Source organism: Mauremys mutica, unplaced genomic scaffold, assembly GCF_020497125.1.
Source record: "Mauremys mutica isolate MM-2020 ecotype Southern unplaced genomic scaffold, ASM2049712v1 000132F_np12_subseq_1:89810_obj, whole genome shotgun sequence".
NCBI classification, from domain to species: Eukaryota; Metazoa; Chordata; order Testudines; family Geoemydidae; genus Mauremys; species Mauremys mutica.
The window spans coordinates 69,047-89,810 of NW_025422860.1; the positions used below are offsets into that span (position 1 = coordinate 69,047).

The 20,764-nt window shown below is 39.6% G+C and overlaps 1 protein-coding gene across 1 annotated transcript; it reads left to right on the forward strand.

Moving 5' to 3' along the window:
• Nucleotides 1-841: 841 nt before the first annotated feature.
• Nucleotides 842-20,499, forward strand: LOC123356976 (GRIP and coiled-coil domain-containing protein 2-like; the record flags this gene model as incomplete). Its single annotated transcript, XM_045000230.1, has 14 exons — nucleotides 842-848; nucleotides 4,147-4,209; nucleotides 4,944-5,028; nucleotides 5,875-5,939; nucleotides 7,251-7,355; nucleotides 10,322-12,811; nucleotides 13,530-13,599; nucleotides 14,891-14,991; nucleotides 15,080-15,178; nucleotides 16,650-16,769; nucleotides 18,327-18,491; nucleotides 18,936-19,040; nucleotides 19,613-19,775; nucleotides 20,395-20,499. Coding segments are annotated over exons 1-14 (3,742 nt in total), but the record flags the coding sequence as incomplete, so codon positions are not given.
• Nucleotides 20,500-20,764: the final 265 nt, after the last annotated feature.

Consider the following 20,764-nt stretch of genomic DNA (forward strand, 5'->3'; position numbering starts at 1 on the left):
CTTATTATTGACTACAATCATGACCCCCAACTTAGAAAACAGGGAATCACTGCTAAACACTCCCTCCCCCATTATTTAAATAAATTAGTACAGAACTCATGCCAGGTCACTCCAGGCCCAGAACCTGGTCACCAATATGACAAACCATAAATCTTATCTGCTGCCCCACCCTGCCTGTCAGAGTGACTAACCCAGTTTCACTGATCCTAACGCTATAAACCACTGCCTGGATCCACAGGTGACCACAGAAAATCACTGGCAGGCACAAAGCTTGAGTTATACTCATGGGGGGGGGGGGTCTGTCTACACCGCACTGAACAGCCCCTGGCTGGCCCCGCCAGCGGGCTCGGGGAGCTGGGGCTGTTTGAGTGCGGTGTAGACGCTCAGGCTTCAGCCCAGGCTCTAGGGTCCTGCAGGTGGAGCCCCTGTGCGCGACTACCCCCCCCCCTTGCCCAAGGGGGAAGCGAGCCCCGCTAACCCGCCTGGGGTTCGCCCCGCTCAGACGCGGGGCGCGAGGGCTCACTGGGCGATGCGGAGTCACGGGACTAACGGGGCCCCCCGGAGCCGCCGCCGCTGCCCCAGGGCTTGTGGGCGGGGCCGGGCACGTCCCGGCCGCAGCCCCGTGGGGGTGGGGCCTGGGTTCAGGAAATGGGCGGGCCCGGGCTAACCACCCCCCTGGTTTCTGGTTACCATAGAAACAGCCGGGAGGGCCCGAAAGTGCGATCTCTGGCCTGACGTGCTGCTGACGTAGGAGGCGCGCGGGTGTGACGAAGGCGGAAGCGGGGAGCAGGATGCGGCGGCACTGAAACCCCCCCGACCGCCGCGCCGGGAGTGGCCCCGCCATGGAGGTACCGGGGCGGGGGGAAAGCGCCGCCGGGCTGATGCGCTGGGGAGGGGCCGGCGGCCGCTGCTCTCCCTGAGCGGAGCCGGGGGGGGAGAATTAACCCGTCACTGGCGGGCGCCCCCTCCCCGCACGCGGCGGGACCGGGGCCGCGGCAGCATCTCGCTGGGTGTGAGCTTGGGCGCGCGCGCGCCCCCCCCTCCCCGCGCGCCGCCGGCCCCCCTCCTCCCAGGCGGGGCGGAGGAGAGCGGGGGTGACCCCTCCCCCCCCATGTGCAACCGCTCCCCCTCCCTCTCCCCCTCCCACTCCCTTGGCCTCCTTCCCGGGGGACCCACCCCACTGTGTGTGCGCCCCGCCCCCGGCTGCTGTGAGCGGCACGTGAACCCGGTAGCCTCAGTGTCACCCCTGGCTTTACATTAGTCTGTTTATAAAACGAGAGTCCAGCCTCATTTCTGCCCGGAGCCTTGGGAAGCCACCGCTAGCGGAGAGGGGTCCCTGGAAAACTGCCCATCAGCGGTGTTTCTGGGTGGGCAGGAGAGCTGTCTACATCCTCGCACTTCACACTGCTTGTGACTGTTTTATGGTAACAGCAGGGTGATGGTGATTGCCCCAGTAAACCAGCCCACATGCACTTTTCCAGTCTGGTATCTTCCTTGTGGGAGCAGAGCCAATCTCACGCTTCAGAGGGAAGTGAAAACACTGTTATGCACCTGCTGGGTTAGTCAGTGTCACCGTGGGAGGTAAAATTCCATCCTGACCACAGTTGGGGGTGACTAGATCAATACTGACTTAGAAGTTTTATAAAGTCTAATAAGAGCACTCAAGAGCTCTGTGGGACCTTGCCAATATTTTAGAAGTATGCTAAATGAATAGATTTCCTCAGTTCTGCAGGTCAAATGAAATAACCAGTGACTGCATAAATATAATAGCAAGTGGCAAGTAATTTCTGTCACACACAAGCACTGGGGCATGTATATTTCATGTAACTTTTTTGCAGTTACAAAGAGAAACAAAGATGCTTCCAAAGGAATTTTCAAGTCATTTGTATTTGCTGTGTGGAATAAACTGAAAAATCCAGTGTGATCCCTGGACTTTCCTGTTACATAACTGTTAAGTTATGTGATCACATCTCAGAACATGGCATAGTTTGGTATAATTGGTTTAAAGATGTCTAGAATTGGTATATTTTCTACAAAACTTTAGTTTAGGATTGGTACTTCTGTGTAATCTGTTTGCATTGTAGCTACCTAACTAGAAGCTGATTTAATTGCAAATTATTAAAATAGACTATCAAAATTTTACTCATGTAAAATAAACATGAAAATAAATTTATCTAGTCTGATAGTGTGAAAAGAATGGTGAATCAGGCATACAATTTGTATAGTATGGAAATACTACCTGCAGCATGGCAGAAGTCTTGTGTTGCTACACAGCTTACGCTATCTCTTATCCTGTCTGTTCAGAGTGGCTGTAAGGTCTGTGTGTGGAGTCCCAATCCCTTTTTCATATGCCCTTGCTTGAACTTTGAGCTTATACTTGCAGTGTCTCTTCATGTTCAGAGCTCTCCAATGACCTGAAATTCAAAAAAGGAATCCAACAAAAAGTGGAAACAGACAAACTGCTAAGAAGAGTACAGAAGAGCACAAGCATGTACAGAAAGGCTAAGGCACAAAATGAGTTACGCCTAGCAAGGGACATAAAAGGCATTAAGAAGCGGTTCTTTAAATACATTAGGCGCAAGAGAAAGATGAAGGAAAGTGTAGGTTCTCCACTTAGAGAAATGTGAATTAGATGAAATTACTATAAAGTGAGAGACTGTTCTTGAAAAGTGGTTTTCAATGTTTGCTGTCAAACTGGGCGGGCACATCTAGTGGGGGTCAGTCCTGGGGGTGGTTCAGTTAAATATTTTTATTAATGACTTGGGTAATGGAGTGGTGAGTATGCTTCTAAAATTTGTTAATAACACCAAGCTGGGAGGGATTGCAAGAACTTTGGAAGACAGGTATAGAATTCAAAATGACCTTAAACTGGAGAATTGGTGTGAAATGAACAAGAGGAAATTCAGTGAAGGCAACTGCAAAGTCACTTAGGATGGAAAAATCAAATGCACAGCTACAAAATGCGGGAATAACTGGCTAGATGATACTGTTGAAAAGGGTTGGGGCATCATAGTGGACCACACATTGAACATGAGTAAACAATGTGATGCAGTTGCAAAAAAAGGTTAATATTATTCTGGTGTACATTAACAGAGTGTTTCATGTAAGACATGGGAGGTAATTGTCCTGCTCTACTCAACAATGGTGGAGGTCTCAGCTGGAGTACCGTGTCCAGTTCTGGTCAAAACACTTTAGAAAAGATAGACAAATTGGAGAGAGTCCAGAGGAGAGCAACAAAAGTGATTAAAGGTTTAGAAAATTTGACCTATGAGGAGAGGCTGAAAAACTGGGAAGAGAAGACAGATAAGTCTTCAAATATGTTAAGGGCTGTTATAAAGAGGACAGTGATTAATTTATCTGTCTCTACTGACAATAGGAGAAGAAGTAATGGGCTTAATCTGCAGCAAGGGAGATTTAGGTTAGATACTGGGCAAAAAATTTCTAACAATAAGGTTAGTTAAGTTCTGGAATAGGCTTCCAAGGGAGGTTGTGGAATCCCCCTTCATTGGAGGTTTTAAAGAACAGGTTGCACAAATACCTGTCAGAGGTGGTCTAGGTCTACTTATCCCCAGGGGCTGGACTTGATAACTTTTTAAGATTCCTTCCAGCCCTACATTATTCTATTTTCCCAAATATACATGAACATTAAATCACCTTCCAAACCCAGATCAAGATGATGATGTAAACCTCTTTGAATATAGTTTGGGAGATCCACCATAAAATCACTGTTCATTTAAATGCTGCTCTTCCACTAGCATTTTCATTTGTCCACATCTTCAAGGCAGGTCTTTTGCTAGCTTATCAAGCCATACTTTCCGGACCAGTTGTAAACAAAATAAGTAGATTTTGCCCATCCTTTGTATACCAGCTCTTTGGATAGAAATTCCATATCTAAAAGGCAGATTTCTAAGAATATATTGGCTCATGACATCATGCTGTGATGCATCTATCCTGATCCAGCTATCTGTGATGGATGTCTGAACTCATTTCTTCCATTTTTTTCTTTTTAAATCTTAATTTTCTTGAGTTCCAAGTTCTACTAGAGCTGTTAACTACTGTAAGGGTACAACAGACTCTTAAACAGTTCTATTAGTAGTCTAATGAAGAGTTCAGTTCTGACATGCTGTGCTTTGTTTTGTTTTTCAGGTGCAAGATGCTGGACAAGATATGGTGGCTTCCTATGCCACACCAGGAAGCGGTAAATCGAAGGTAAACTTTCTTTACAAATGTAACTGATTTGGACAGATTTACAACCTGCGACACTAGCTGCTGCTGGGGGAATAGTCAAGAGAGATTAATTTTAAAAGGTAAACATTGACTCCTCTGATTGCCAAAATTAAATTGTGGTTGTTAAACCTAGAGAGCCCTGTTAAACTTTGGAGAATGCTGAAAAAAAATCTTGTTAATGCTATTGGCAGTTATTACTGGAAGCAAATGTACTAACCCTTTAGAAAACACTTAGCAGCATCCAGTTCAAACAATGGACTTTTCATTTCTTTAGTGTATAGATTCCTTCATTTAAATTTACTTCCCACTTGTACAATGATGTTAAGACAGCATGCCCATGTTAAAAACATTCAGCAATTTACATTATTCTCAAATGACTCCTTAGCTTTTTCAATTTGGCAGACCTTTTTTTTTTTTTTACTTGTTTGAAGATTTTAATCCATCTCTGAATGCTAACCCTTCACAACCGAGTCTTACTTTCACATTGATATTGCCTACTTAGGCCCTGTGGAGTAACTTGTAAAAGTTAATGTAGAATTAGTGGGTCACTTATATGGCACTATACATTTAAATTGTGTTTACAGACATATGATAAGACGTGTTTCATTCCCTAAATTTTAATATCTTGAAAGTCAGACATTTAATATTCCTTGTTTTCAGTGTTATAGTCATCAGGCATAGATTACAAAACATGTTTTCCCTATCACATTTTACAGCTGGATACGCTGTCCAAGGAAGATCTCATCAAATTTGCGAAGAAGCAAATGATGCTTATGCAGAAAGTGAAGTCAAGATGCACAGGTACCACACAGAAAAGGGATTTATTTGGCTGTTCCAAGATTTTTGTATTACTAAAAAAAAAAAAAAAAAAAAAGTGGGTGTGGGGGGAAGAGGGACCACTCTGGGCCACTTCCCTAGAGCCCTGCACCTTCTTCACCCTTATCTCAGGGCCTTGTCCTGATGGAGTCCCAACAGCCAGCCCAGAGCTCCTTCCTCTTCCCCCACCCCCATTTCTGCCAGCTCTGCTCTGGCTGAGTTCCTGTCATTCCCTCAGCTATCCACACTCCTCCAGTTCCAGCAAGGAGTTGATCTCATGCTGGCCCTGCAGCTCTTCTTATACTACTCTGCTGGGTCCTGATAGGGGCTGCAGGGAGCAGCCAATTTGATAGGCTATGTCCCCCACAGCCACTCTAGACAGCTTGGATGACTTTTTCCACTGCCCTTTTCTGGGGCGGGGTGTGACAGGGCCACAAGGCCTCCAGCAGGGGACCGCAGAGGGTCTTGTACACTGTCACATGTGGAGATAGAACTAAATGTTTTGCCTTTTCCTTTCACTGATGTAGTGCGTCACAACTTTTAACCCATCTATTTAAGGCAAATACCACATTTTTATATACCAAGTTTCAACCTAATGTACATTTTGATGACTATGACTTTTGAATACTAATATGCCAGGAAATTCTTAACTTACACTGAGTTGGTGTTTTGAAATTTTTTAAATCTGATGTCATTACTGTACTATTGTAATACAGTAATTATATTTATGATCTCATAAAGTGACTGATTATCTTCTAAGTGAGAAGCTGCTCTTTGAAATGTGAAACAACCTTATGGTGAATTTTTTTATATAAATTTTTTTTGTTTTAGAATTGGAAAAAGAGATTGAACTCAAATCAAAACCAGCTGCTGGAGAAGCTGATGATATTATTCAGGTGGGACTATATAATTTTTTTTGAAGTACTATACATAATAAATGACCCCTGGAAATCTTTCCACTGGTGTCAAGTATCAGAGGGGTAGCCGTGTTAGTCTGGTTCTGTAAAAGCAGCAAAGAATCCTGTGGCACCTTATAGACTAACAGACGTTTTGCAGCATGAGCTTTCGTGGGTGAATACCCACTTCTTCGGATGCAAGTGGTGGAAATTTCCTGGGGCAGGTATATATAAGCAAGCTAGAGATAACGAGGTCAGATCAATCAGGGAGGATGAGGCCCTGTTCTAGCAGTTGAAGTGTGAAAACCAAGGGAGGAGAAACTGGTTCTGTAATTGGCAAGCCATTCACAGTCTTTGTTTAGTCCTGAGCTGATGGTGTCAAATTTGCAGATGAACTGGAGCTCAGCAGTTTTTCTTTGAATTCTGGTCCTAAAGTTTTTTTGCTGAAAGTGTTCTCACTTCAACCTCCCTGGCCACACTATAGCAGATCTTAAGGTGGCCATCCTACAGCAAAAAAACTTTACTCAGACTATCTGGGGCCAGTCCTTCTCATGCACTTAAGACACTTTATTTATCATTCTCCACCAAGTGTCTTGTGAGTCTTACTTCATATATGGAAATATTTAATTTTTGTGTCAGTTTTATGACATATTACTAGTAAAATGTTAACTTCTTTTCTTAAGTTTCTTCTTCTATAGGAGAGTAGTTCAGCTCATGATGAACATTTGCACTGCCACTATAAAGAAATGGGGCAGCAGTTTTACTCAGTCCAACAGTTAAAAAGTGCTTTTTATTTGGTGAATTTATCACAATAAATACACTTTTCAACTATTTTTAGATTTGAACTGGCACTTTGAGTTTAGTAGTGAAAGCATCTATCTTGCTGAAAGTGTAGTAACTTATGTAGCTACTCAGATGAAAAGTTAGTGTAAGAACCTGTAAACTACTGAAACAAGATTCAGATTGTTTAAATATTCGTTTAATGGTTAAAACAATTATTTACACACAGCTTTTTTTCTGGAGGTATAAATAATAAAATAGGAAACCAGTTTTCCAATGCAGCAAGTTCATTCTGCTCAGTAGATTAACTGTAGGAGGTGTTTTGTTAGCAGTATAGCTGTCACTATACTCTGTCTTCTCTCTATGGACTGAAGGTAATTATTGTAATGAGCTTGGTTTTCTGTTGCACAGTGTGCAGCAAATCTCACAGCCAATATCTGAGCTCCGTAGCATTGCCTCACAAAGGTTGCTGAGACTCCGCATTTTCACATTTTTTTTCCTAACAGTCTTCTTGCTCTCTCTCCAAATTAGGCACTCTCAGAAAGGCTGGATGCTGTTCTTCTGGAAAAAGCAGAGATCCAACAGCAGTGCATAGCCCTCAGAAAAGAAAATGCTAAAAGGAAACAAGAAGCAGAGGTAGTGAAATGAGCAATAACATGTTTCTGCTATAAACATTTCTAGTCCATGGTAGTTTTGTTTTCTAGTTTAATAATTATGATTGTATGGTTCACTTTTTAATCCCTTTTTTTCCTCATTCTCTTTTGTTCATTGTTAGTTAATAATACTCATAGTTCGTATATTTTTAATTATAATCACCAGTGTAAATACTTTCCCAAAATTATTACAATATCTGTTTGCAAGTCTTAAAACAAATGGGTTATGCACAGACTAAATGGTCAGTGTCAAGTTGTCCTGCCCTGACTCAGGAGCGTGGATACCTAAGTTGCCTCTAAGCTGCATGGCCGCACACCAGGCTATCAAGGGCAATGCAGGCGTGCAGCCACAAGGGCCTGGACTGGGGAGGAGAGAGGTGCCTCTCCCCCAGCCCTAGGCTGCTGTGGCAAGAGAGGGCTGGTGGGGAGTCCTCTCTCCCCACTGCAGCCCTGGGGCAGCCTGCACTGCAAACCCCTCAGCCCTGGCCCCACCGCAGAGCCCACATCCCCAGCTGGAGACCTCCCCCCCCCGCACCACCCCACACCCGAGCCCTGAGCCCCACCCACACTCTGAACCCCCACCATATTGGTGTACATAACAAAATTCATTCCACACATGGATGTAAAATATTAGAGGGAGCATTGGTGAGTACCAACCTCAGGGCAGACTATTAAGAACCAGGGTACAAACCCCAAATTGGCTTTGGGTTTTGTAGTTAGATTTCACCAATCAATTTTCAAATATAAACTCCTTGGGCACTATAACAGCTTAAATATGGAGTCACAGAAAGACTCCTTGGGTACTCCAATCTATCTCATCACCTAGGCAAGCTTACCCTTGTGATGGTCCTTTAAACCACAAATCACAACAGCAGTCAGGTTACTTCCAGTCTCAAAGGACGAGTCACTTATCCCAGGTCAATTGCTCCTTAGATCTCACATCAAAGACCACACTTGTAGCCAATCCTGTAACAAACTACATACCGATTTATGACTAGGAAAAGGGAAAAAAAGAGTTATTCACAAGGTTAAAACAGTTAAACATACATACACAAATGAGTTACATTCTTAAGTTTCAAAAAGTAATATAGAGCTTGCTTATTATAGAAGCTTCCATGACCTTTAGAGCTAACCCAGGCTAAGCCTCCAGAATCCAAGCAGCAATGAGATACAGTTCCTCCTTGTTAGGGGTTTTTAATTCCCTTCCCCCCTTCTGCTCTGAGCTGCAAACTCACAGATGGGAGGAATTCATTTCCAAAACTCATCTTCATGGGGAGTGGGAGAGAGTAAACAACAAAATCTTTTGTCCTCTTTAATATTCCACTCCAATCTGTCTGATGTTGATGGGCCTTCCTTGTTGGGAAGGACATAATACCTTCTGTTGGAGACCAGCATTTCACTCTAGTTAAGGTCTTTCTCCTGTCAGGTGATTTACACAGTTAAAAAGGCTTACAATGCAAATCCTCAAATATTACCTTACCATATGGGATACAGATGTTATAAGTGAGATTAATGCTTTCAGCAACTCACAAGCATTCAATAGTTGCCACACTAAACACGTTGGAATCCCAATACCTATTGTAACAATACTAACATACAGGTGAACCAGACTGATTCCAGCTATGTATTTGTCAGTATTCAGTCAAGGCCTGGGGACCATCAACAAGTTTAGGCTTGAAATTAGGCGAATGTTTCTAATCACAAGTTGAGCGAAGTTCTAGAACAGCTATCCAAAGGGAGTAGTGGGGGCAGAAAAACCTAACTGGCTTCAAGACTGAGCTTGATAAGTTTATGGAGGGGATGGTCTGATGTGACTGCTTATAGTGGCATGTAGCCAATCTCTGACTGCTAGCAGAAAATATATCCAATGGCCAGTGATGGGGCACTAGATGGGGAGGGCTCTGAGTTACTACAGAAAATTCTTTCCCAGGTGTCTGGTTGGTGGAACTTGCTGAAATGCTCAGAGTCCAACTGACCACCATATTTGGGATCTGGAAAGAATTTTCCCCTAGGTCAGATTAGCAGAGATCCTGAGGGCGGGGGGGTTGTCTTCCTCTGATCATGGAGCATGGTTCACTTGCTGGTTTAAACTAGTATAAATGGTGGATTATCTGTAACTTGAAGTCTTTAAGCCATGATTTGAGGACTTCAGTAACTCAGCCAGGGGTTAGGGGTCTGTTACAGGAGTTGGTGGGTGAGGTTCTGTGGCCTGCAATGTGCGGGAGGTCAGACTAGATGACCATGATGGTCTCTCCTGACCTTAAAGTCTATGAATCTATGAGACCTTGGCATGAGCTGGCATCTGGTCCACCAGCATCATAGTCAGACCTTACCAAAGTGCAGAAAGAATCCAATAACTATCATAACCTTAAAACGTTCCTTTCAGCTTCTCCTCTGAACTTGCCAACACTGTTACATTTGGTCTTTTGACCACGCATCCTGCAGTGAGTTTGCTGTTCCTAGTGTGCCCTTTATCTCACCTAATTTGCTTGTACATTTTTTCTCCCATTCTAAATTAAGTCCTCAAATGTCATTTCCTCGTTCCAAATAATTTAGGATTTTAAGGTATTTGTTGTTAAGCCACAAAACTTAATATGACTTCCATCTCTGGTACACTAGTCAACATCAAGGACTTGTTCATTCCAAACTCTTTCCCGATTTCCTTGGTTATCCATGAGACAGAGACCTTTGCAATTCAGAGATCACAGTATCCAAATTTGCAGGTATCTGAATTACTTGATAAATTATTAGGTTGTAAAATTTAACCAGTTTAGTTACTAACATCTAACTTCCACATTAGCATGAGTTCAAATGGCATTTATTATGCAGATGAATTACTTTGTCACTGATTTTTCAGGTGGGGAAGTCATATACTGGGTATTCATCTATTTTTGGTTTTAGTTTGTCTGTTTCTTTCTATGTAATTATTGACATATATGTTTGTTTTAGGTTGCTGTAACTAAGACAGAAGAACTGCAGAAGCAGTTGGAACAATCAAGCGTTGACCACTTGAAAGATATTGAAGGCCTTAAGAATGAAGTAGGAAGAGCACAGTCCAAATACAATGAAGACTTAGCCAAACTGCAGAAAGAACTGCAGGAAGAAGTGAAGAAACAAATGGGGCTTGCAGAACAGCTTGAACTTCATAGTAATCAACAAGAGGAAACTAAAAGACTACAAGAAGAGGTCCAGCAAATTAAGCATGCATATGAGGAACAGATTTTATGTCTGAATAAACAGTTGGAAACTATCAGTGAAGATAAAAACAAAGAAATTGAAAATCTGCAAGAAGTTATCAAAAATAATTCTCAACATTACTGTAGTGAAATCAATAATCTGCATGAAGAGCTTATGCAAGTAAAGGGTGCACACCAGGAAGAGGTTTCAGAATTGATGTGTCAGCTTGAAGCCACTTCTAAAGAATATGAAGAGGAACGAAACCAGATAAATTGGCAAAAGCCGGACTTAACAGAGCAGCACTTGGTAAAAGAGGAAAGCATGAAGAGTGAATTATATGCTAGTAATGAGAAATATGAACATGAATTGGAGCAACTAAGAGAAGCTGTAAATGAAAATGAGACAGATGTTACAGATGTACAAAGAGAGACTTATGTGAACACACAAATGGAAGAAAAGGTCAAACACTTAGAACATAGTTTAAAAGAACTGGAATCTCAACATAGTATATTAAAAGATGAACTAACCTATATGAATAATGTTAAGTTAAAACTGGAGGAGGAAATCCAGCGCACAAAGGATGAATATTTTCATGAGCGGGAAGACTTGGAGTTTAAAATTAATGAACTGCAACTTGCTAAAGAAGATCATTGTTGTGTAATTGAAAAACTAAAATCAGAGCTCCAAGCAACAAGACACCAATATGAAATCACTGAAAAAGAGCGTAACCTAGAAGTTCAAAGTCTGAGAGAACAACAAGAGAGAGAGATTTCGGAACTACATCAGACTTTATTGTCAAGTTCAGAAAAAGAAAATATGGCATTGGTTTTTGAAATACAGGATCTTAAGGAACAGTATCAAAAGCTCATACAGGAGAAGGAAGAAGCAGTGTTCAATTATGAGAGTTTGAGGGAAACGCTGGAAACTCTACAAACTGAATTGGGGGAATCAGCTGGAAAGATCAGTCAGGAGTTTGAATCAATGAAGCAGCAGCAAGCTTCTGACGTCAGTGAGTTACAACAGAAACTCAGAGCTGCTTTCAATGACAAGGATGCTCTTCTTGAAACAGTGAGTCGTCTTCAGGAAGAAGCAGAAAAATTATCGTCTAAACAAGCTGAGGTGGAAGAACTTAAGCATAAAATAGTCAGCTTTCAGGAGGCGAATGAGGCAATGGTGATCTCTCTTGATCAAAAAGAGATCACAATAAAAGAACTGGAGGAAAAGGTGACTACTCTTGCCTCTCAAAAAGATGGTATTTTAAGTGAACTGAAATGTTCAGGTGAAGAAGTAGAAAATCTCCAAGAAATGTGTAAAAAAGAACAAGAAAAGGTCCTGGAACTTCAGCAACAAGCAGAATTTGTTAACCAGTGCAACAGTGAACTGAAAAAAAATGTAGAGGATTTAACAGAGACACTAAAAGAAGCTTTAAAAGAGAAGGAGGAGAATAACCAAAAGTTAGTGCAATTAGAGGAACAAATGGAAGCTCTCTCGCTTGATAGAAAGAGTCTGTTATCTCAAGCATATACTCTTCATAAGGAAAATGAGAAAATCAGTAAGGAAAAAGACAAAATAAGTAGTAATCTGGAAAAGGTTACCTCTGAAAAGGAGGATTGGCTAGTATTTAAAGAACAAGCTGAAAATTTAGAAAAGAAATTACAAATTGCTGTTGAAGAAAAAGACCATTTAACTTTGCTTCTTGAAAACAAACAAGCACATGCATCACTTGTCAAAACTCAGCTGTACGGTTTGCTTGAGCAAATAGGGTCCAGGCTTTCAGATGATGAGGAGGAACGTGATGCTATTAATTTACTGGAGATTGCAAATGAATCCTTGGCAAAAATGAAAGAAGAAAAACAGAGCCTTACTTTGCAGAATGATGAAAAAGTTGTTAATTTACAGCAGAAGGTTGAGAGACTTCAGGAAGAAAATGTAGTTCAATGTGTAGAGCTCAGATCTTTGCTGGAAAACTTTGAAAAAGAAAAGTGTCTCTTAGCAGAAAAATTAGAAGGAGCTTTGACAGAAAAAGCAGCATTGCAGCTAGACATCCAAGAGATGAAGAGTGCCAGTGAGAAAGCAAGGAATGAAAAACAAGATCTTCTAGCTTGTATTGAAGAGCTCTCTCAAAAACTTGCATGTTATGAAAGCCAAATACAAGAGCAACAGAAGGAATCTTCTACAGAAGAGCAAGAAAACCTAAAACTCAGTCTAGAACAAAGAGAGGCTGAACTTAGAAATGTGAAAGCCGAACTGACCTCTCTAAAGGTAATGCTTTTTGTTATTTCAGTATACAGACTAAACCTCTAACACTTAATGAAGGTTCAAAAGTATTTTCACATTATTTCATGGCCCACCGCCCCCAATCAGCTGATCTGCTTTTTTTCAATAAGTATTTCTAATGGAGAGTGCCTCACCAAAAAGGCAACATTAAAGTTACTTTAGCATTAAAAGCTTACTTGAGCAAAATATAATCTTCTCCCTTTCCTCACAAATGATCCTTCATTTACAGGAGGGATGGCCTAGTTGACTTAATAATGTCTCTTAGCTCTTAAATGTTATAAATCTACAACTTAAATAAGCACAACTTAAAGTTGATGTTAGATCAGTTATCTGCCCTACCCTGTTTGTGGTAAGTTTGCTGGAACTTCCTTACATCAGAGCATTGTTAGTGCCTGATAATGACTGAGAAATAGCAGCTGGCCAGAACTACATGGTCTGACCTTTCTTGTTCTTGACAGGGTAGGATGGAAAACAGTTGCTATGAGGATGATTTCCCTGCCCTTACATTTTAAGTATCTTTGTAAATTATCAAGAAAACATAAAATTGTACATAAATTGTAATATTTATGTCTAGTTCATATAGAAATAGCCCAGATTCTGGCCTTAAGGTTAATATATATTCAGCTTCTGATTGTGACATGCAAGGAATTAGCAAATACCAAAAATGTTTGTAATATTTCATTATCTTTGTTTTATATCACAGGATTTCATGGAGAAGTCGTCTGTAAAAAATGACCAACAATCTTCAGTAGCAGAACTACAAGAAAAAATTGGTGCTTTTCTTATTTCTTTGTATTTAAGTAGTTGTGACTTTTAATCCATTATTTAACATACTTCATCTTTCATTTTTTAACCCTAGTTTATGAGAAATACTTAAAATAAGCAGATGACTTCCTGATGTCCAATAAGGGTTCAAAATATGCCTGTGGTCTGTTACCCTAACAGTTAATATTTTTATTTTAAGGTAGACATCTGTGTATCACTGGCTCTGTACAATTGACCCCGGTTAATAACTGTCATATGGAGGGGAATAATCTTTAATATTTTAAATTGGTAACTGTTAAGATTCCACTGAACAATATAGCTTGCTTTGAGAGAGAAAGCTAAGCCTTCTGAAAATTCTGAAAGCCTTCTGAAATTGGCTTTCAAAAGAAAATTAGCGCTAGCTGGAAGCAAAACCATTGAATTTCACCAAGAGGATTGGTAATATAATAAAATAATAGGGCTCCTCATGGACTATTTTAGAGTTTAATGTGTGTTCTCAGAAATGTACTTGTCTGTCAGCTGTTCTTTATAGTTCAGTGTCTTTTTCATTTAAAAAACAAACAAGATGACAGTGCAGATTAGTGGCCAGCATAATTATATTAGAAAGCTAGTCACTTTCACATATGAGGATAGCCCAAAGCATTAAAAACTAGTAAATGTTAGTGGCTGGCTTTGTGACCTAGAAGATATTGTTCTGCACCATAGCCCTGAGTTTGACTGCTCTCCCAGTTTTGCTCCCTATAAAACCCATGCAGTCAAATAAGGAATAGTGGTAATGACTTGTTACAGAGAGAACCTTGCCCACTTCTGTGTATAGAAAAATAATGGCAAGGATGTTTGGGGTTTTTTTGTTTTTTTTTCTTTAAGGGAAAATAGTTGTATGGCTGGGACAACTCCTCAGAGCTGCCTCATGAGAAGAGGGAGGAAATAAAATCTCCCGCCTCTCAGATAAACACCTCACCCTTGCATTCTGAAACAACTGTATTTGTCACAGGAGAAGCTGGAAACATGGTTTTTGAGTTTTAAAATCCTAACAAACCAAAGTTTGCTAATGGATGTCTCTGGAACAGTGGAAGTGTTCACCATTATAACTGTTTGTGTTGCTGGGAATCTTAGCTTTCAAACCAGGCCTCCAAGAGCTTAAGTGAATGAAGTGTTTTAAATGTCTTCCTGTTTTTCAGTAGTAATGGATGCATATACTTTTTTATTTTGCTAATGTTTTCAAAATCATGTAGATACTAGTTTTGTATTTTACTTATTCCATTGCGTAGATGAATTCGTTTCTGTTTTTTGTGTTAGTATGTCTGGAAAAGCTATCTGCAGAGAGAGAAGAGAAGTTAAATAAAGTTAAAGTCATTGCTGTGAAAGCAAGGAAAGAACTAGATTCTAGCAGAAAAGAGGTAAGTTATTTAGATCGCATATTGAAGAGCTTTCTGGCACTGTAAGGTTCTGTTGTAATCACACTGTTACGTATTGCTTTGAAATAAGGTGCAGTCTTTGAGAGAAGAATTAGAGTTGGTACAATCAGAGAAAGATCAGATGTCTACTTCTATGAGGGACATCATCCAAGGAGCAGAAAGCTATAAGGTAAGAGGTGCTAACTATATCTTCAAAAATGCTTTATTTATCAGAAAATATTATTTAGAAATGGCATTTCCTAGCCTGATTCCAGTTTGATGTGTCCATGACTCACTACTGCATAATTACAGTCAGCCTACCTAATTTCCCTCTGTAGCTTCAGTGTTCTTTGCTTCCTGTCCTAAACTATTGTACAATGTTGCTGTGTGTTGTTCAGCAATTGCCATATCTCACCTCAGAGGTTTCAGTGGTGGATGAAGTGATCCCTCCATTTATACTTGGCATTTAGTAGCATATATTATACTTATTTTATTAAATTTTTATTCACATGAAGTGTGTGTGTGTGGTGGGGTGTTAGAACAATGACAATTATGTTTATAATTAAAATTGCAAGAGTTTCCACAATAATCCCTGTTTTTATGGACTCAACTTTCAGAAACATTCATCCTTGTATTTGGAAATATTCCCTGCTCAGTACCTGCCCTTAAAGTTTGCTTAACCTTTTTGTATTATGAGCAATTCACCTTTGCATGAATATTTGGTTTAAAAATACGTACATAAATCTAACCATACTTTTAAATATGGGCCTAAGCCTCAGTGGAGTTGTGAGGTTGTAAGGTAGCGTACTCAGAAGTAGATTTTTGTTAATATGCTCACTGCCTTAGTGCCATTGATCCATTCTATCTGGCTGGATTGACCAGATGGTCAAACAGGGACACCAGTGATACTGAGAATGCTTTCATGAAGAAAACTGTCTCCTTAAAACATGCACAACAAAGTGCTCCCAAAAATTGCCTTTAATATCAGAGACAAGAGAAAACCATGGATGCAGTATTTAAGTTTGTCAGCAAATTTCTGACATTCTTCAGTTCTTTCAGTTTTAAATAAATTCTTTTTCTGGTGGAAAGACTTCAGCTATCAGAATATAAATCAATAGAAAATGCTGCTGCCTTGTGAAACCAGAGTAGTGTAAAAACTGTATCCCACCAATCAATACCAGCAGCAAACTTGGGGATTCCTTCTCCTCACCCCATTACTTCCATTGAAGTGTGAATTTTTAATTAGGACCATTTGAATGCTAATGTTAAGTTTAGACAAAGAAAAATATAATGGGAAATAACCCTTGTTAATGCAGTTAAATTGCCAACTCAAGAAACGTAAAAGATAAGGTTCCAACAGCACCCATTTCCAAAAAATCAGTCATTATTTTACTAATATACCCTTTTTTAAAATCTGTGGTGACTTAGAGCTCTTCAGTGAATGACTTAAATCTAGAGAGGAAAATTTGAAAGAGCTGTTTTCACTAGAACCTAGAATGGAACTGCAACTTTAATTCACCTATGGTACTTCTGATGTCACAATAAGAAACATCAAGTACTGAACAATAATAAGAATGTGCAAACACCCATTTATTTGCTATAAGCACACCACAGCTTCCATGTATTTAACAACAATTAAAGTGCTTTGTGCGTGTTTCAAGAATCTTTTGCTGGAATATGACAAGCAAGCAGAACAGCTGGATTTGGAAAAGGACCGAGCAAATAATCTTGAACATCAGATGGATGACCTTACAAGACAACTACAGACTTCAACTCAGCAGGTAGCTTATTTTGTGACTGAGCAAATAATTTTTATGACAAATATGAAGTAATTGATCTTAAGTCCCATTTCAGTTTGATAGAGACATACATAAATTATCCCTGTAAATATTTTCGTAATTCCTTCTGTATTTTTGAATAGATACAAGCAAATAAACTAATATTTGTGTGCTGACAAAGTAAAAATCTCAGTGTTTGGAATATTTGGATCTGGAAAAAAAATTAAATGAAAATAGGGGACATTATAAAAATATCTAGATTTCTCTCTGGACTGCAAGAACGTAGGGGCCTGTTTGGAGTTATAGGATCAGGGCCCAAATCTGAAGAAATTTGAAATTAAGCCCATTTGTCAACAACTGTAGTATATGCGCTTGAGCTGGTTCTCAGAAAAGAGCAGCTGCACAACACTGACAGTGGTCATACAGATTTTAAGTCCGGTATATCAAAAGGGTAGTACAGAGCTTTATCTACCCTTTATTGATACTATCCCTTCTGTCTATTTGGCACAAAATACAGCAGCCATTAGTAAGGACTGAGAATTTGTCTGGTGTCCTTTTTTACCAAAACAAGATACTATTTTAAAATATTAATACTAACTGTAAATTAAAAATGTTTCAAACTAGAAGTGAAGTTGTTGGTTTTTTTTCTTCCTGTCTCCCTCAGAAAGTACTGAGGAGAGAGGCAAAATGTGTCCAGTCAACACCCAAAACATCTGAAAAATTAGTGGGTTCTATGATGGCCTAAATCCAATCATTGTTTGGCTGAAATACTCTCGTGAGACTTTAAAATCTCCTTTTTTGCCTCCAATCTCACTCTTGAATACATTCTACTGGTTATCCAGCAGGTGAATTTTTTCAAATTGATGATATGAAATATTTCATGAACAAAATATGACCAATAATTTTGCTGTTTAATTTTTTTTCATGTATTCATCCTTAATTCTGTATTCACATAACAAGGGGAAGGACAGTGAGACCATATGGTGAAAATGCTGGTGGTTCAAAACAAACCCTTTAAATATCTGCAACTCTAGTCCAGATAGGGACAGATTTCTTACCTGTGCCTTAGCTTTATCTTATTTAAAACAGATACATTGGCAACATTTGGTGGTATTGAAGTAACTTCTTTGGTGTAAGGATTGATGTAATTAATATCTGCTCAGAACTATGGCAGCTGTATTTGAGCGGAGATTGGCATGCTGTTCCTGAAGAGCTAGTGAATAGTTTTCCAAGCTTACCCACTGTTCTCCCTCAACCCCTTAAAAAAAAACGTAACAGGGTTGTAATATAGTGTCAAAATTTTGTTGTAGGAGTGTCCTAATTGTGCCACCCATTTTTAAACCAGGCTATTTCCTATTCTGGTTTTAAACTGTTAGTATGGACACCGTTTTGTCCTGTCATGTTCAAGCATCTGCAGAAATAGTTTACAAAGGCTGTTGGGTGGAAATCCTTGTGTATTTTCTAAAAAACAACAACAAAACAACACAGTCAGCATCTCTGCCTGTAAGAATTTCAAGAATATTAACTGCCACTTTCATCTTGTTACTAATATCATTCTAGCAAAACCAACTAAACTCTGCCAATGAAGACCTTATGTCTCGTCTTGAAACTCTACAGTCTAATGTTAAACTGCTAGAAGCCCAGATATTAGAAACACAGAGAGCCAAAGCAAAAGTCAACAAAGAACTGGAAGCTGAAAAATTTCTAAAAGAGCAAAAGATAAAGGTAAAAGCAATGTTGTGGGTCCATAAAAAATAAAGCACGGGCTATTCCCTGAATGAATTGAAGGGAAGACTTCCTGAAAGTGTGGTAAACCGTCAAAGTGGAATCTTTAAAATACTTTAACTAGTTTGGTTTTGTTGCCTTTATAGATCAGATACAGCATCGTATTCTGTTGCCTGGCTGACCCTTTAAGCCAGGCAACAGAATTGATGCCCCCATTGATAGTTTTGTCATAGTCAGTAGTGAGAATAGAATGGGGCCTTAGTTTAACATACAGTCATAACGTTGCTATTAATTTTATAATCCATCTGGGGTTTAATTTGGAGGGTAGGAAGCTTGTTTCAAAAACCTGTCATTTACCTACATAAATTTTGTGACATACACATCATGAACAGACATTCTTGAACTCAAATTATGTAACCAAAAAGCATTTAAACTAATTTTCAGGACCACAGCAGTGCTGTAAGAGAACTTGAAGACCTTCAGCTTCAGCTTCAGAAGGAAAAGAAACATCTTCAGAAAACTATGCAGGAGCTAGAGCTGGCCCGCCGGGTAGGGTAATTGTTTCTGTTACAGTAATGCTTGGAGGACCCAAATAAGGTTGTAGCCCCACTGTGTTATGTGCTGTGCATAACACATGATAGAACATCCCTGCCCCCAGAGCTTAAAATCCAAGTAAGACAAAGGGTGGGAGACAGGAAGTCTTATCCCATTTTATAGATGGGGAACTGAGGCATAAAGAAACTGTTACTAGCCCAGGTCACACAAAAGACTGAATGGAAGTGGAAATTGAATCCAGATCTCCTGAGTCCAACTCCAGTGCCTTAATTACAAGACTATCTTTGCTTTTCCAGAGCCATATTCCTTTAGAATGCTTATTAGAACATGCTAGACAGAATTTTAATATTCTAACTTGTTTCCTTGTTTTGATTCTGATACAAGCAAATGAGATTTAGAATGCTGATGGGTAAGTTTTCCTCTGTTGCGTATGTGGCTATAGTCTAGACTTTAACAAAAATCGGAGTTGTGAGGAACAGTTTTGCAGTACAGAGTAATCAAAACAAAAATCCTTCAAATCAGCCCAAGCAATTTTAAACTGGGACTACAAAATATGTAATCTACAGGATGCCCAGAAGAGCACACTAATGGATATGGAAATGGCTGATTATGAGCGTTTAGTGAAAGAACTTAATCAGAAGATTACAGATAAAAACTGCAAAATTGAAGATCTTGAGCAAGAGCTCAGAATTCAAAAACAAAAACAAGAAACACTACAAGAAGAAATAAGTGAGTAAAATATTAACTTTTAAAATTTCTCATTGTCTGCAATGGGACTTCTTATATCCAATGTGGTGGGGAGGCAAACAGCTTGGCAACATCATGTATGTATATCTTAACATTCTCAGCTCAGGAGACAAGGGCTACCAAGAAAGACATTGAAAGAAGACTTATCAAAATTCCTTTCTTATGTGTTCAATGAATTATTGTAGTTCATCTGTTACTTGTTTACTAAGCAGTAAACTAATAGTCAGATACCTTACCGGACAAATTGCATTTCTCACATGTCTCTGTTAATCCCAGAGCTGGAGAGCTAGTGACACTTCAGAATCTTTTTACAGAGCTGAGTGACTGAAAAAGACTGAAAGTGACTGAAAACACTCTACTTAAAAATATTACCAAATAATGGTGTGTTAAATATTGCATTTTTTGCCATCCTCTTAAGCCTAACCCCAATTTGCTTGAAGATACTTTGTGTTAGAAAACCAGTATACCTGGAAATTTGAAGTCGAACTCTTGGTGAACTGCTTGTTTGCAACATTCGTTTTTAGTTACATTTACAACACTTTTATGAAAGCACCCTATACAATTTTTTTCCTTTGCTCATCAAAAATTATCTCTGCATTAGAATCTCTTCAGTCTTCTGTGCTACAGTATGAGGAAAGGAACTCCCAAATAAAACAACTGCTAGTGAAAACCAAAAAAGAACTGGCCGATTCAAGGCAAGCTGTAAGTGCTTATTATACTGCACATGCTTTTTTTATACCAAATGCTTATAATTTAGTTTCAAGTTCAGATTTTGAAATAAAAAAATATTTAGTGTTTTAAATTAACCAAGATATCTTTATCCTGCAGGAAAACGACCATCTAATACTTCAAGCATCATTAAAAGGAGAGCTAGAGGCAAGTCAGCAGCAAGTGGAAGTCTATAAGGCAAGGAACTTCACTCTTTGTTGTTAGCACAAGCTTTCTGACATAAGAAACTAGAGAGAATGCTA